Genomic DNA, 18,718 nt, shown 5'->3' with positions numbered 1-18,718 from the left:
CTCAAAATAGGTAAAGGAAATTTTAAAATCTATTTTGTAAACCCTAAGACATGTGAGGAGATTAACAAGAGGAAGCCTTGTATTTCTATTGGATGGTGCAGACATCCAGGCATAGTAGCACACTTTTGGGAGCAGTGGTGGATGGTATTTGACCATCCACCACACGCTAATCATGAGGTGCCCATCTACTTCCTTAGGAAGCTATGGGTTGAGTTTGAATAGGGTTTGAAACCCAATTATTTTGATATCAGATCATTTTAGGGGGTTGGTGGAGGGATGCCTCAGGATATGCCTAGGGCAAAGCTAAGTGATAGAACAAGAAATTGCAAGCAGCCTCAGCCCCTTGTACCTTTTATTGCAATCATTGTACCAGCTCCACACCATCATCAAGTAGTTTCATTTGATCTTACCTCTTTGAGTGCCCTTTTGGGCAATTTACTACAACAGTGGACACAGGTGACACATGCTCGTCCACTTGGACATATTTGTACTAGCTGTGGAGGCATATGTAGAGGCCTCGAGAGTGACGCTGATGTAGCACATAATGACCATTATGTTGAGGGTGCTGATTTTGATGATGACGTATACATTGCCCATGGTGATGGTAGTGATGAGATTGATGTGTCATCATTTGTTGACCTCGTGCAAGGAGAGCCCAGAGACAATCAAGAGCAATAAGTAAAATTTTAATTAAAATTTAAATATAAAGTAAATAATTATTTACTTTCTACATACATGTGTAATTGTATTAACAATATTAATTTGGACTTTTGAAATAACAGAGGACGAATGATATTGTTCCTCCTAAGAGGTAGTAGAGTCTTTTTTTGAGACCTACAGATGTTGGCATCCCTCATATGGTATGCACTTTGAATTACACTATAAAAATGTACATTCGAACTCAAATTTAATAGCATGTGCTCATATATTCTTTTTATCTGGTTTTGTAGGGATTGTCCAGTGCTACACAATTTGATGTTAGTAGAGGTCCTAATCCAGTTACCACCAAGGCACAGCCTCAAATGTATACGGTATGAACTTTTGACTAAAGACAAATAATTTGTACTATTTTTATGTATGTACATTGTTATTAACTTATAATCTGAAAAAATTTTACTGGTGTATATATTTTATGTGTTTTGATTTTACAAACAGGAGATGGATCGTACTCATCCATACATGCCTTGATATAGTTTATTTTAGACTCCATCTTTTGATCATCATGCAAGCATACCTATTGACACATCTGTGATAGTGGTGACTACTCAGGTATGATATAGATACATATTTTTATAGTGTATAAAAAATGTAGTGTTCAAATTATGTACTTTTTAGATTATGTGCTTTGTAATTATTCATGTATATATAATTTTGACTCAACGTTTATATATCCACAATTTTAGGACTATGTCGCCATGAGTGTTGCTAAGAGTATGGAATTTAGCCAGATGGAGGTACCTACATCATCCTTTGAGGTTAGTATTGTGATTTTTGTACATACATAGTTCATTAAATGCTCTTTATCAAATTTTTAAAATGTGTGTATTGTAAATTATAGGACCTCACCACTGGTGCATTTGGTAGCTTCCCAGTGCACCTCCTCCCATCATACAGGATGATCCATCTACCTCACAGGGTGTCCCACATGATGAGATGGCTCATATTCCATAGGATGATCCATCTGAGTTCTCTTCGTGTGGAGTAAAGAGGACATTCGATCAGATAGATTAGGTCTTGTTGGCACCTTTAGATTGTGTTTTTATGACACATATTGTTTATTTTGATACACATTGTATTAGGATTTAACTATATTATATGCATTTTTTGACTTCATAGATCACGTTATGACATGTTAGACCATGTACTATTTTTTTACAACTTCTTATCATGCTAGTGTATGTAGTATATATTATTATCTTTCATCATGTTTTAAGAATTCAAACCATTTTCTTTGTTACGACATATTTTATTCACGAACATATGACACATTTTGCAAGTGTAAATGCTACATGAACAATAATTTTAACTATTTATAAAGCATTAGTACTGATATCAAAAAGATTATTAGATAAATATCACATCAAATTTATGCATTGAGATTCATACAAATAAATTTTACCTACTACTATAAATATTTTTCATCCTAAAAATTCAAATTTATAAAATTTAGTTCAAGATTGAAGTTTTTTTTATGAAATGATGGATGATAGCCTTCCTTTCACACATTTTCTCATCAAGGCTATGTAAGTATGTTCATACAATTATGTACCTAGGAAAGCCATGTACCTAGATGGTTCCTTGTAACTTTGACTTAGGTTTTCTTACATCCCAACTAATTAAATAACCAATTGAGGTAGTTTTAATGTGTCCTAATTGGTCCTAATATATTCTAAGGTATTGTAATGGCTCATGGGGCCACTTTCAATCCATTATGACCCCTTATGATACATTAGAATCATTAACATCCCATTTGTGTGTCCTATTATAGTTAATGTGTTCTAAGGGATCCTAATAGACCCTAAGATGTCCTAGGACCACTAAGAACCCATTATGACCCTTCATGATATATTAAGACCACAGTTTACAATCCAAGAGGAAACATTAGGACAGATTACAACCACTTAGGAACTATTATAATGCCTTTAGACATAGTAGTGTATCATATGATGGTGAATGTGTTCAGATGGGTTATAATTGGTTCTTATGAGTCCTAATGGCCCCTAATGGATGATAAGGGTTTCTAACAAGTCCTAAAAGGTCATGGGATCACTTAAAACACATTTGAAACCCTTAAGACACATAAGGACCCATTAGGGCATATTATAACCCATTAGTGTGTCTTAAATGCCCCTTAAGCTTATCCAAGAGGCATTAATGGATTTTAATATGTTTTAAATGGTCATAATGTGCACCCTAAATGGTATTAATGGGTTTTCAAACCACATAGGACCAATCATTATCCGTTGTGAGATATTAGGACCACTTAGGACACGTTACTATGTCTTGCAATGGTTAATGTGTTATAAGAGGTTTTAATGGGGTCTAATGGGTCCTAATGTGTGCGAGTGGATCCTAATGTGCCTTAATGAGACCTAATGTGTACTAATGGGTCCTAAAAATCCCTAATGTCCCCTTAGAGCATATGACTCATTAAGGCACATTAGACCTCTAAATGGTGTCTTACAATGACCAATATGCTATAAAGGCTCATAATGGGTCATAATGGTTCTTAGGAGGTTGTAATTAGTCTCAAGGACTCCTAGAACCACTTATGACCCACTAAAACTCCTTAGGAAAAAATAGGACTGAATAGGACACATTACAACCCTAAATTGTATCCTACGATGATTAATGTGTTCTAAGGGTTCATAAAATGTGTTAATGGTATGAATGGGTTCCAAGGAGTCATAATGGGTCCTAAGGTTTCTTATGACCACATATGACCCATCAAAACCTCTTGGAAATATTAGAATGTACTAGGATGCATTAGAAAAGATTACTTTTAGGACTACAATAACTAATGTGTTGTAAGGGGTCCTAAGAGGTGCTAATTTTTCCTAAGGTGTCCTAATGGGACCCCTTTTTGATAAATTACAATCACTTATAACCCTCCCCATATCCCTCCCTCCCTCTCTCTCCCTCTCTTCCTCCTTCCCTCCCTCTCACTTAACATGGTTAACATGGTTAAACATACATGCCAATTATCAACATAACAATAGCATATAATCAATACAATGAGTAATGATCTTTAAATTATCATGTACAAGTGAAGGGTTATTAATTACAATCAATAGTAATTTGAAACTTTAAACAAACATTAATTTAAACATGCTTGAATGTAAAAGTAATGGAAAAAAATAGGAGGCCATTACTTAGATTGACAATTAATTTATAATATCAAGTGCACACCTTTAACTTTCAAATAGAAGTAAATTCCTATTTTTAAATCTGTTTGTACAATATATGTAAGATAATGTCAATGATAAATATATAGAAGTGAACTCAAAATATAAAATTGGTTCAACACATCTCTTCAATTGAGGTCCTGTAAAATAAAATTGTAAAACAAAAATACATGTTAATAAATGCATAAATTAATATGAGGTATCTGAACTATGTAAATATATGTGTAATTTATATGTACTCGCTATGTGGAATTGCACAAGATGTTGATGCCCGATCCACTTTAACACTTAAATTTGCATAAATTGTAATTGAGACTTGAATAAGAGAAATATATATAAGTTCTCTAATTTGGTATTGACAGGGAAAACATACATGTAATTAAATTATATAAGTACATATATAAAAATAACACTATAAAGAAAAAACTTACATGTGTTTGATTTAAATGTAGTCATCCCATTGTACCATCTACATCCTCTCTCTTTTGCAATGCATCTATGATTGTCTCTTTCTCGTCCATTGAAATTGTCCATAATAATTTATTGGCGGGTCTCCCTTTGTATCTTTCTAATTTGATATTCATTGCCACAACCAAATGAGAATAGTGTGAAATCTTCTTTTCGGATTGGTAGCCTTCAAATGCTAGTAAACCATTTCTTCTTGTTAGGTATCTATGTAGCCAAGTGCTAGCTACAACAACAAACCCAACTGGATACTCAAAACCATCATCATCTACTTGATGACATATCAATTTTTTCTTAGGTTCCACACATCTAGCTAGCCAATACTTAGTCTATTAATCATTTTTACTAGGCGCAATAACAACATAAACATATCCTACAAGATAAGATAAAGTACAAAAACACTTTAATCACATGAGTAAATATGCAAATTATATAAATTGAAGCATGAAATCACAACAAAATCTAATTAAATTGTGCATACCTAGTTCTATGAGGTCTGAAATGCGATCATAGTCTTCTGAGGCAAAAGTAACATTCTGGCCTTCATTTACTATATCATCTTGAAAATGTGTGTCAATAGGTGCTAATGATTTTTGTTTCCAATCTTCAACCCATTTTGTATTCTCACATTCTTCCCATTCACTTGCAAGACAAAATTGACAAAAATAAGCAAGCTCCCTAGTCCATATAGTCCAAGTGTTAGAGTCTGAACTCCTAAATGAATGCCATTTAGCTGACCCACTAATTGTATCACAGTCATATCTTGAAAGGATATTCTTTTCTTCAACTAGATAGAACAAATGTTTGATTGTAGAGTTCTCACTTGATCCCATGTATAATTTTTTTTTACACCATTCAACAATCTCATGTGCATTTTTGAATTTAGCTTTTTCCTCAAATTTTAATTGCTCTCTACTACGGGCTCTCTTCACGTATGCACTAGCACCATCATGTTCTCCTTTACCATGTCCAGCCTCAAGAAAACTCCACACATGTTGGATGTTAGTGTGCCTATGTGTCCTACTTAACCAATAGAATATTCTAGCATTCTCGAATTGTCTTGTACAATTATCCGACCATATCCAATGTTGTGTCATTTGAATTTGTCTCTCTTTTAAATTATCATAAAAGACCTTGAAACAATATTGGACAAACTTAGATGAATGGATTTTATTATCAGTCATATAAAAATGGTACTCTCTCAATATTTTTTGATCCTCCTCTGTACTATCAGGTGCATGCCTAGAAACTATATGAACATAAATTGTTACTTGCACTAAATTGTAATATTGTGGTTGTACCTCTTCTTGTGGTGCAAGTGTGTAGTTCTCTCCAAAGTCAACAACCAAAAGTATAGTACCAATTGGAAATGTATTCTTACATATGCGAAATTGTCCATCAAGCCATCTAGCATATTGAGAGTGTTTAACATATTTTGGTATGATCACACTCTTAAACTCATCCATACATGATTGACAACTAACTTTATCTATAACTAGATCCCACCTTCTTCCAATCTTCCCATCCTTCAATGGATATTCAATAGTTTTAAATCTTTTTACCTCAACTAATTGTTGTCCAAAAGTAGTCAAAGCATTTTCATGCAAACATTCATCTAACAAAGAAAGATTGCCGCACATATCACATGTACCAAAAAGACATGCATTGAAAAGAAAGTATTGATCATTAGGTGGTATTGATCATTATAGTTCAAGGTGGTATTTTTATACCACATTCTTGCAATATTTCTTTATTATGCATGGTACCACGTATAGATTGAAATACAACATAATGGTAATGAAATTGAATATAAGTTTTACAACATGTGATTATTTCCTTGTTAATCCTTACATACCATGGTTTACACTTTTCAAAATATCTTTGACTAATGGTAATATTTAATACCTTACCATCTAAAAATTTTCTAAACAATTCAGTTTGAGTCATGTCCAAAAGGTGTTTAGGATGTGGATCATGTATTTTTGACCCAATTCTCAATTTAAGAACATCTTTTGAATTAGGTGATATGCTTGTATTATCATGCCAAAAATTTTCAATCAAACTTTTGACTTCACTAGTAAGTTTCATATCACATCTCGGGAGTCTACCAGTAGAAGTCCATAAAACATTTGTTGGATCATATTCAAAGTTAACCCTTCTCTTTATTGCTCTTTCTAAAGTCTTACGATTCACATTAAGATATCCACTTATGTTGATAATCAATCTTTTGTCAATTGTTGATTTGTTAACTAAAGCTATTGGTATTGCTTGTCGTGATGCATTATTATCTTTAGACTGAATTCTCTTTCCGATAACATCAAAGGCACTAGCAATAGTGGATACAACTTGTTTTAAAGACTCATTTTTATTCTTGGATTTTGCATACATTCCTAACCTTCTCATTACTTTTCACATTTTAGACATTTTAATTAGTTGCAACATCAACTAACATTGAAACCCAAATTTCTTATTATAAAAAAAATGTTTATACAATCTATTAGCATGTGTCCTAATTTGTCTCCATGAAACCAATCCCTCAAGATTATCTAGCACATCATTAGGAATATGAAAATTATGTTCATACAATTTACTAACATTCTAACATGTTTGTTCAGTAGTTGGTGTTTCTATGTCTACATTCATGTAATTAGAGTTTTTTGTGCATGATCGTTTGATAATTGATTCTCATGAAGAAAATCTAAATCATTTAAATCGTAACCTGCTTCTAAAAAATCATCAATTTCATCACGAGAGAAAATTTGAGGGTTTGGAGACACATCTGTATTGAATGCATAATTAGAATGTGCACCTAAATTTTCTTGTATTGGGTTCTCTTCTTTGACCTCTTTATCCATCGTGGTATCCTAAATGTCTTTCTCCTTTGAAACATTGTTCAAGTCTCTAATTCTTTGTCTTCTCTCTTGTTGACGCCGTACTTCATTCTCTTTATTTGTTGTAATCTCCTCATCTATCAGATCCTTTTCTTTCTTCTTTCTTCGTTGTTTTTATCCCATGTTTGCACCAATTTTGAATTTGAATCAATAGCTTGCAAATTGTAGAAGAAGACAAGAAAATAGAATAACTATGAGAGAATTCGCTGTTGCAGATCGAAACTATTATTCAACCATTTCAATCATTAAAAGTCGGTCTATGGGGCAAATTTTGGGGCCCAACGGGTACATAAGAATTGGGTACCCGATTGTTTAAAAATTGGGTACCTGCTTACAAATCAGGTAACCGATTTTAAAAGAATCGGGTACTCAATTTTTAAATAATCAGGTACTTGATTCTTACAATAGTTAAAACACAATTGGGCACCCAATTTTTGAATTACAAGTTGGATGCCCGGTTCTTGAGACATGAGCAAGAATTTGGTATGGCACGCGACTTTTGCATGGGGTTTTGCCTTGGGGAAAGGCATGGCATAGGCTTGGTTCCACCAAGCCATGCCTTTATGATCCATTTTTTTCTAAGGCATTTAATCAAACAATTTTAGGGATTGTTGTAATTTTTTTATAGTCGTCCCCATCAAATTTTTTGATGAAACAAAAACACATTATAGGTCTTACTATTTTGATTCCAAAAATGTAAATTTTATAGTGTTATTAGTTTATTTTCTATTTTTCCATTATTTATTAATCAAAACTATCTCTTAAATGTTTAAAAGTGACATTCACTAAAACTTTAATAACTTTTTTATTTTATAATTTTTCTTAAATTAATTTATATGTCATCAATCTACATACAATTCTTTTGAGGTTTTTTTTTTTTTTTTTTTTTTTTGAAAAAAGTGAGATTTTGATCAAATTATGGTGTCCATACACGAGAGGTTTTAAAATTTACCTTTATAGCCAATTAATAATTAATAATAATAAAAATATTCAATAAAAAATTAGGGAGAAATATTGTCATTAATCTCAGGTGTATTAGGTAACTACCTTTAACAGGATTTGTGAAAATTCATTTATTTGTGTCAAATTATGGTGTTTGTACACGAGCGTGGTATGGTCCTGAAACAAACATTTTGAAAAAATGGTTTTTAAAGATCCATACCAAAAATATAATCTATCATATGGGTACAAAAATAAATTACATATTCAAAAACTAGATTTTGAACATTAAAATTTTTATTTTTGAATTTTTTTTATATTCAATCTCTAAATGCCTCAAACTTTGACATCAATTGACAAAAAATTTCAAAAATAGGAAAAACACTTCCACTTTTTGGCCAAAAGTGAGACCCAACTTCTTGCACTGACCCACTATAGTTGTCATCGATCATCTGGAAAAGAAATATTGAAGTTTAAGTAATTTTAGTTGTAACAGAGTCAAGTATTAACTGAGAAAGTTTAAGTGTTCACCAGGCATGAACAAGGAAAACAAGTTAAGATTAGATTTAATTTAATTTGAGGCCAACAATTGATGAAAATTAAGAATGTTTCAAGGATAAGGATGAAGGTAGTTATTAGATAGCCAATAGTGGCATGTTGTGATGGTTAAGTTGTTGCGTTGTTATCCTTGCCATCCAGGTTCAAATCTCATGGGGATGAGGTCCCCCGTTTGTGGCCTCACTGGTTCATAGCTCCAGGTCAAAGCGTTGGTGGTACCGGTGGGCGTGTTGCGCCAGCGCTACCGGTCACGTTAAAAAGTTTACCAGGCGCATTTAAAAAAAAAAAAAAAAAAAAGGTAGTTATTAGATAAATGGCTGCAATAATTCAAAGAAGATCTAATGAAGTCAAATTAACAATTTGAAATGGAGCACAAATTTCAATGCAAAGTTATATTTTTTGAGCATCTAGATTCAATAAATTTGGATCCAATAGAGATCTACAATATGATTAAGTGAATATTTTTGGAAGATTTTAGAATGAAAAAATATTTATATTTAAAGGGATGAACAAGATGTTTCTTGTTGTTGATGTTGAATGTGTTGATCAAGTTGTCGAAGAAGAAAGAAGACAAAAGATGAACCAAGAAGAACAATGTTGTGAAGATCAAGAAAATAAAGTTCTAAGTTGAAGTGTGAGTGTGTAAAATAGCTAGAAAGGGATAAGAAGGAAGAGATAGAAAAAATAAGAGATTTGAACAAGCAAGGTCATGCTAAAACCTAACATATCATTTCATTGTTACTTTTTTACCATTGTAGTAGAAAAATCTCTTAACTAAGTGGAATCCTAACAAGTCTTTGAAATCCTATATGGTAGCATTCTTTTGAATTTTTTGTAAGTCCTTTAGGGAAGGCCACTCTTTAGAAATGTCAAGGAGTGATAAGGTCTACATGATCTTTGACTGAAAACCCTCTAACAAGATCACACTAAAAATGTGCATGCAACCTTTAACAAGGTTGGCTCCTAGTAGAGCTTACTTTAGAAGAGTGAGAATATTTGGGTTGTTGGTTCCCAAGTGTTTTTTCCCTTTATAGGGTTTTCACATTAAATACTTGTGTCAAATGTGTGAATCCTTATTGTGTTGCAAGTGTTTTTTCATGTTAACTATTTACTCTTGCAACTTTGTATAAGCTAGATGATTACTTTGATACTTGGTACATTAAGGAATGGTAAGGTAAGAAGTTTGATGCAAATATGGAATCAAATTGAATAATGATATTTGATGTGGTTACTAAGTTATTGATTTGAAAATTCAATAAAAATGAATTGGCACTAAAGTATTTTTAAGGCCTTTGCTCTCACTTATCCAACAATTACTTGTACCAAAGAAGCCATGGGAGGATATCAATAGACATTTATTTTGGTTTACCAAGGATGCATGATTCAATTTTTGTCATGGTGGTTGAAAAGTTTTCAAAGATGACACATTCTATACCCTACAAGAATACTAATGGTGTTGTTCATGTGGTTGAATTGTTTTTGATAAAAGTGGTAAAACTTGATAGTCTACCGAAATTGCATAGTTTCAGATTGAGACACCAAGGTTATTGGGTACTTTTGGTGAACATTATGGAAAAAGTTAAAAGCATATTTGTAGTTCATCAACTTCATCCATAGATTGATGGACAAACTAAAGAGGTGAATAAGAGTTTAGGAAATTTGTGATGTTTGGTTGGAGATAAATCAAAGGGATGAGATTTGATTTTATTGCTGGCCAAATTTGCATACAATAATTATGGACCAATAGGAGTAGTGATAAATTTTCATTCTAGATAGTATACGGAAGTAGTCCTAGAAATGCTTTTGATTCAAGGAAGTTGGACAAAGGAGAGACAAGTAGTGCTGAAGCTAAAGATTTTGCAAAACATTTAAAGAAAAATTTATGAGTAGATGACGAAGCATAAATTACTAAAATGAATACATGGTACAAGGCTAAGACAGATGAAGAAAAGAGACATAAGGAATTTTAGATTGGAGATGAAGTCATAGTTCATTTGAGAAAGAAGAGATTTCCAATGAGAAATATAATAAGTTGAAGATGAAGAAGTTTGAACCATGCAAAAATACTCAAGAAACATGATTTCGGGAATGTTTATGAAGTAGAATTGCCTAGTGAGCTAAATATTTCACCAATGTTCAACATTTCAAATCTGGCAAAGGATCATGAAGGTGTTGAAGACGATGTCATTGAAGCACAATGGAATATTCTAGAAACTACTTCAACTACAAAGGTGATTGAAGGAATTTTTTTCATAGAAGTGAAACTACATAGTCTACCAAAAGAGCATAGTTTTATAATGAGACACCAAGTTTGTTGGGTACTTTTGATGAACATTATGGAAAAAGTTAAAGATAGATTTGAAGTTCATCACATCATATCATCCACATATTGATGGACAAACTAAAGTGGCTAATGAGAGTTTGGGAAATTTGTGATGCTTGGTTAGAGATAAATCAAAGGGATGAGATTTGATTTTATTGCAAGCCAAATTATTTGCATATAATAATTATGAACCACTAGGAGTAGTTGTAAATAAACATTCCATATAGTATATGGAAGTAGTCCTAGAAATGCTTTTGAATTAAGGAAGTTGGATAAATGAGAGACAAGTAGTGTTGAAGCTAAAGATTTTGTAGAACACTTAAAGAAAAATTCACGAGGAGGTGAGGAAGCATAAATTACTAAAATGAATACATAGTACAAGGCTAAGGTAGATGAGAAAAAGAGGCATAAGGAATTTCAGATTGGGGATGAAGTCGTAGTTCATTTGAGAAAGAAGATATTTCCAATGAGAATATATAATAAGTTGAAGATGAAAAAGTGTGTACCATGCAAAATACTCAAGAAACATGATTCAAGAAATGTCTACGAAGTAGAATTACCTAGTGATCTGAATATTTCACCAATGTTTAACATTTTAGATTTGACAGAGGATCATGAAGGAGGTGTTGAAGATGATGTCAAATGAGCACAATGGAATATTCTAGAAATTACTTCAACTACAAAGGTGATTGAAGGAATTTTAAATAGTCGTGTTGGTTGAAACACAAGAAGGAAGACATGTGAAAACTATATGGTCAAGTGAAAGAATGACGTATTGAAGATTCATAGTGGAGGCTAATTATCTTGGTTTCCCTCTAAACATCTGAGATGTGACAGAGTCACTTCTCAAATTACCTTGGATGTCTAGTGCAGGAGCATCTTGAGTGTAAGGACAAATCTTGCATCACCTTAAAAAAATATTTCTATCAACATGCTATTATTTCTTCCTTAAGGTTCATTTTAGATGTATTAGTATGTCAATAAAATTTCATTGCAATATCAAGTTTATTATGTGTTTTTTATTCATTATTATTATTATTTATTTAACTTGAGTAGATTCGAAGCCAAGACCTCTAATTTACTATTGTGTTGTAGAATCTTGCCTAAGGTATACATAAATAAATGTTCATCATTCACTTTTACAATTAATATTAAACCCAAAAAAAATCTAGTCTCCCTCATCATAGTACATATGAATTATATGACTATTATTTTATTAAAAATAGATCATAAATAAATATCTATGTAAAATAACTATTTATTTTTTATTAAATATAATTAAAGCTTTTATAAATTTGATATTTTTTATTAAATATAATTAAATCTTTTATAAATTTGAAAGATCAGTTATATATTAGGGAAGCACACATTTAAAAAAACACTGTATAGATCAACAACACTAAAATTAAAATCCATAGAACCCATCACAACACATTTGATTGATTTAATTAATTGATTATCAATATAATTTATCAAATTTCATCCTCTCGCAACTTTAAGAGTCAATTTTAATATAAAATGCTCTAAAAACAATTGTGATAATATGACAGTTGCACTCCAGCCTACAACGTAAAAGCAGTTTCCCACTGTGCATTTGTACAAATGAAAGCTAAAGATACGGAGAGATGGCGATTAATTTATGAGAATGAGACGTCATGAAGCATTGCTGTAATACAAGAGTTTGTGGCTGCATTCCCATGAGGTTTAGCAGGCCTACGCAAAAATTGCATTATTCCAGCATCTAAGGAATTTTTATCTGTCATTTTAAATCATTGTATACACGCAACACGTTATAATCATTCTGCAAACTATATGACAAATAGATGAGGATAAGCAGTAAGAATTGTCTTCTCATCTTTAAACAATTTCGATCAGACAAATGCCCATCTCCGTTATTTTATGCTGAGCAGATAAAAATCTCAGATTTAACCTTCGTTGAATCAGAAATTTTCCACTGTAAAAAACCCTTCCAACGAGATTGTTTGAAACGTTGTTCTAGGGAAAAAAAGCTTATATAAGTATTCGAGCTCACCAAGAAGTCTCTCGAGCCCCGGACACATAAATGATCTGATGGCTCATGAAAAATTCGAGATGGTCAAAGTTGGGCTTGAAACTTGACCGTGTGAAGGATCTTAGGACTTTGCTACAGAGAATATTTGAAATACCATATATGCACAAGGGGCTAGCCCAAGAATTTCTGTATGGGTTGAATGCAAATCTAAGCAAAGATAGGAAGAAAATTCAATCCTAAAGGTTCAGTACAGTTCAGATGTAGAGAAAATTTCTACACTGCGGTTGCAGAGAGATTTCAAATCTCAGAACAGAAAGTTTTCTGGTAAGGCACAAATTCAAGATTCCTAGCAATTTTCTGGTAAGGCTCAAATTCAAAGCTTCGAAGCAAATTTTCTGGCAAGGCATGAATTCAAGCTTGGATGCAAATATAAAAATGTGATGGTCTAGGGAAAACCTCAATCTCAAGATTAGTTGAGCTGCAAAAGATATTTAATAAGAGATAAGGGCAGGAACTCAGAACAAGAAATTTCTTCTGAAGCTCAATGTGCATAAACAATTTGAATTAGTCTCGGAAAATCTTAAAGGTGTTTTCAGTGAGAAATATGCTGGGGCTGGCTAACCCCAACAATTTGTGTTGATGCTCTCTGTCTAGAGGTTCAGTAGAATTAGGCTCAGAGAATTCTTCCAACTTTAGAGAATCTCCAATAGAGAGTAGGGAAAATCTTTAAGTTCAGGGGCAGAGATTTTGAATTTGGATGGCAGGAGGTTTTGAAGAGCATATTTGCAACCTTTAGCAAAAGTAATTTCTCCTGCTTTTACTTTTGAAGGTGTAAGAAAGTAAATTTCAGGAGCGGACAAGATTCTCAAAGCTCCGTCAAATAACAGATTCTCGAACTCAGCTGCAAAGAATATTTCCAGTTAGGGTAGGAATAGCCTGAAGACAGGGGGAAACATTAGCTATCTGGAGAGAAGATTTCCAGTAAGGGCATAAATAACTTGAAGACTAGGGCAAATCTCACCTGGACTGCTGCAATGAAGATTCCAGACTTCTTGAAGATAAGATTTTCAGTAAGACACAGTAATCGCTGCCCAAGCAATTTCTCTCAATTTTATAATTGACGAGACTTACCGAGAAGATTTCTAAAATTCTGTCACTTGATAGATTTTCAAGTTCAGTTGCTAAGAAGATCCCCAATTAGAGATACAGCTAGGGCATAAAATATTTAAAATCTTTGGAGCCAAAATAAACATTTGCTTGAATTTCATGGGCACTTATGGTCAGAGTCTAGCTTTATGTCTGATTTTCTTGTTTGGATCAGAGGCCACGTCAAAGTTACCCTCCGTCGATTTCAGCTATCCAACGTTCGAATCCCCGGATGGCATTGAAACCCTAGGAAATGCTACATTCGAGAACAGCGTGCTACAGCTAACGGCCGGCGGGCTGGCTCATAGCATTGGAAGGGCCGTGTACTCTAAACCAATAAAGATCTGTGATCGAGCCACGGGGCTCACGCTTTCCTTCGAGACTACTTTCACTCTCTCCATTAAAAGGCCTGAATTCAATGGCAGTGGCGACGGCCTGGCGTTTGGGCTTTTTTCGCACAAATTAATCCCAAACAATAGCGGTGGCGGAAACCTTGGCCTTTACAATTCAACTTCCAGTAAGAGCAATTACGGAGTGGCTGTTGAATTTGATCTGTACATGAATCCATTTGACCCGGATAACAATCATGTTGGCCTGGATCTCAACAATGTTAGCTCTGCCTGCGTGTCGATGCTAAGAAATTACGGGATCAATCTAGGAGCTGGAAATGAAATCAATGTGAAGATCGAATATGATGGAGTTACAGGAAGACTGAATGTCTACGCCATTAATGCTTCTCTTGGAGATCCTGGCATCACAGATTTGGTCCTCTCCTATCAGTTGAATATTTCCAGGTACATTTTCAACCCTTTTCACAATTTTTTCCCCTCTCATCCATTTTAATCTGTGAAAGGAGATGAAACTACAGATAGAGAAAATTTTAAGGTGGTATAAACAAAACTAGGTAGCCATATTGTATCACATTAGGTAGTTTTACCGGGTAGAAAAAAACTAGGTGGTTTTACATATAACATTCTTTAACAGCGTCTGAATCCCAATCTGAATGTAAGGTAGTACACAAGATTTGAGAGGTCGAATGTTTAAAGATATTGAATATTAAAAGAGAGTTGTTCTTTTTAAATGTTTTTCTTAAAACTATAGGGGAAGAGATAGTTTGATCATAGATACTTCTTAATTACGGTTTTTAAAATAGTTCACAAAATAGCTGATTCGCTTTGAACATTAACTACCAGTAGATGAGACTTTTTGATATTTTTGTCAAAAATTGAAATCTTTACATTTTTTTAGGGGCCCAAGTTATCCGTAGTGGCTGCTAGGTGTTTTCTCCTAGTGCTGATTTCATATTAATCTTTCATTACAATGATAGATGGAGAGTCCCTTCATTTTGATTGTAGAAGTTTAAGTTTTCTTAGTATTTTCTTGATTAAATGATAGATGGAGAGTCCTTCATTTTGATTGTAGAAGTTTAAGTTTTCTTAGTATTTTCTTGATTAAGATGAGTTAAACTATTATGAAATATTATTAGAATTTCATTTTATAGTTTTTGAGTAAAACTCATTGATCTATGTTTAAGGAGTAGCTTATAACGACTCATTTCATTCTTCACAATCACATGTTATAATTTATAAAACAATAAATATATACACTTGCAAAAATAGATCACATGTTTCAACCATGATCACCATCATATCTCTAGTAATTGTAAAAAATAGTTTAACAAAAATTAGAAAATGGAAACAAAAATTGTAACAAGTATCAATTTTTTAAGATTGAAATAATTATTAAAAATAAAATAATCTAAATATTGATAGACAAATCTATGAATATAATATGGGAGATTATATTATACATAGAACAATCAATCTACAATAACAACTTTATAGAGTTTTGAGAATCTTGATGAAAAGGATCACATCATTACAGTTGAACTATACTATATCATTTTTGCCATTTATCACAAATAATATGATGACCAATTTTAGCATTCTTATTACAAAAATATATAATGATATTGTTGTTATAAAAAATATATTGTAATCTTTAATTTTGTAGATTCTCAATTCTAAAGATTATTAAAAATAATAATTTAATATAAAAATGTAATATTTGTTCTCTAAAAGTAAATTCATTTCTAGTTATTATACAAATAATAAATTCTTAAATATTTTAAGTATTTGTCATGTTTTTACAATCCAAGACAGCATTTGTTTCTTTCCTTACTATTAAAATCTGTACTGTTTTAAATTGGTTGTTATCTAAATCATATTTAATTTTTATACTTGTAGGTATATAGTTGGCGAAGAGGTATTTGTGGGATTTTCTGCTAGCACAGGTGACGACAGTGAGTACCATGCAATTCACTCATGGACATTGAAGACGTGCTCTGGCGAATCCCAAAACAGAATAAATAAGGTGCTGGTAGCAACATTAACTGTTTCTTCATTTTCACTGGCACTCCTCCTTGCAATACTGTTGTACATAGTAAGGAAAAAGAGGACAAAAATCCCATTAACACCAACTAGTGAGGCCGGGAGATCAAACCCAGCATCCGACCTGAGCAAGGAAATAACAAAGGCCTGCGATTGGGACATGTTTCCAAAAAAATTCTCATACGAGGACCTCAATCGTGCCACTAACAACTTCGATCCCAAACAACTCCTCGGCGAAGGTGGATTTGGAGATGTCTACAAAGGTACAATTTTTATTATTATCAGTCCACTTTAAAAAGTGCATTAATTCCACGTGGACTGACGCATTTCCCCGCAGGGAGCATACGGTGCGGCGATTCAGAGCGGGCAGTGGCGGTGAAGCGATTCTCGCAGAGCTCGAGCCAGAGCGAGAGAGAGTACCTTTCGGAGGTTATAATAATCGGGTGCCTACGACACCGGAACCTGGTGCAGCTGCAAGGGTGGTGCCACGAAGGCGGAGAGCTACTCCTCGTCTATGACTACATGCCCAACGGCAGCGTGGACCAGCTCCTCTACGACTCCTCCGTCCCACTGCAGTGGCCCCACCGCCTCAACATCTGCCGAGGCCTAGCGGCGGCGCTCCTCTACCTCCACGATGAGTGCGAGTACACAGTGGTCCACCGTGACGTCAAGACCAGCAACGTCATGGTCGACTCCCACTACGACGCCCGCCTCGGCGACTTCAGCCTCGCCCACTTCCTCCACCTCTCCACCACCACCTCCGCCTCTCTCGCCACCAGCATCGGCGGCGGCACTGTCGGCTACATTGTGCCGAAAAGATCCCTCACCGGAAAAGCCACCCTGGAGTCCGACGTCTTCAGCTACGGTGCCGTGCTCTTGGAGATTGCCTGCGGGCGCCGCCCGTTAGACGTCGCTGCCACCGACCCGGCGACGCCGTTCTGGTGGAGGTCGTCTGGAGGTTGGTGAAAGAGGAGAGGCTGCTGGAGGCGGCTGATCCAGGGCTGGACGGTCGATTTGACCCGAACCAGATGGAGCGCGTTCTGACAGTTGGATTGCTCTGCTCGAGCCCTGACCCGCTCGCCCGGCCCACCATTCGACAGGCCCTTCGCTTTCTCAACTTTGAAGCGCCTCTTCCGGTTTTACCCCGGGAAAAGCCATTGGATTACCGGGGAAATGGTGTTACTGGTTTCGGGGCTTGGGAACATGGGAAGATTGACTGGATTCGGGGCAGTGAAAGTCGAAAGATTCAAGGTGATGAGGAAGAGGAAGACACAAGTACGAGTCGTTCTTCTGAGGCTTCTCCGGTCGATGTCAAGTCTGTTGAGAGCCTCTCTGTTCGATAGATTGTTTAGATTCCTATTCTTTTTTAAAGAATTCATGTAACTGAATAAAATTCATACCTTTGTTTATTTGGAACGCGGCTATCCTTCCTACGGTTAATCAAATTTGGAATAATTGAAAACACACTCAATTTTTTAACATTTCACCATTTGATATAATTCATGATCTGTTATTTTGAGATCTAAAACAACAATAAATTTGAGAAAAAATCACTGTGTTGTCTTGAATCTGGAAAAAAAACATGTTTGACTTAAAAACAAAGAAAACTTTGGTGCATATTGTCTAATGATTAGCTAGCGGTGGATTTGAGGGAGTGCACTAATGTTTATATCTGGTTGAGTGGCCGAGGAAGATGATTCCCATGAGATTGTTCTATGGAACATTAATTTTTTGTACCCTGCTCTTGGGGCCTCGTTGATGTCTTCAATATATTTTTTTAAAAACGGGCAAACAAATAGCTTTACCAGGTGGTTTTGATGGTGGAATACAAAACATAGTTATCATTTGGGCCACCCACTAATAGCACACACTAAGGAGAAAATTAAGCTTGGAAAAAATGTGTCAACTTTGACTATTTAATACTTTTGGTCTTGAAATGAAGCTTAGTGTGTGATGTTTAGCCCATCAGTATCATTTGTACAAGTAATGTGATTGGTAAGTAAAGTTGGCTTCTACAACGTAATTGAAGAAATATCTAGGTGTTTATCTATTAGTACCATGGAGATCTTAAAGGATCTTAATTAAGTTAT

The 18,718-nt window shown here is 34.3% G+C and overlaps 1 protein-coding gene across 1 annotated transcript; it reads left to right on the top strand.

The window, feature by feature from the left end:
• The first annotated feature begins 276 nt into the window (after positions 1-276).
• On the top strand, positions 277-18,194 carry LOC149531674 (L-type lectin-domain containing receptor kinase VIII.2-like). The gene is made up of 5 exons (XM_089808389.1): positions 277-534; positions 951-1,031; positions 14,377-15,032; positions 16,485-16,891; positions 16,966-18,194. Exons 1-5 carry the CDS (start codon positions 277-279, stop codon positions 17,592-17,594), a joined length of 2,031 nt encoding a protein of 676 aa, XP_089664515.1. The 3' UTR covers positions 17,595-18,194.
• Positions 18,195-18,718: the final 524 nt, after the last annotated feature.

The sequence above is a fragment of the Cupressus sempervirens genome, chromosome 11 (assembly GCF_028749045.1).
Source record: "Cupressus sempervirens isolate cs-2001-9-10 chromosome 11, ASM2874904v1, whole genome shotgun sequence".
Lineage (NCBI taxonomy): Eukaryota > Viridiplantae > Streptophyta > Pinopsida > Cupressales > Cupressaceae > Cupressus > Cupressus sempervirens.
The sequence above is the reverse complement of the archived record's forward strand: the minus strand, read 5'-3'. Positions and strand labels throughout refer to the sequence as shown.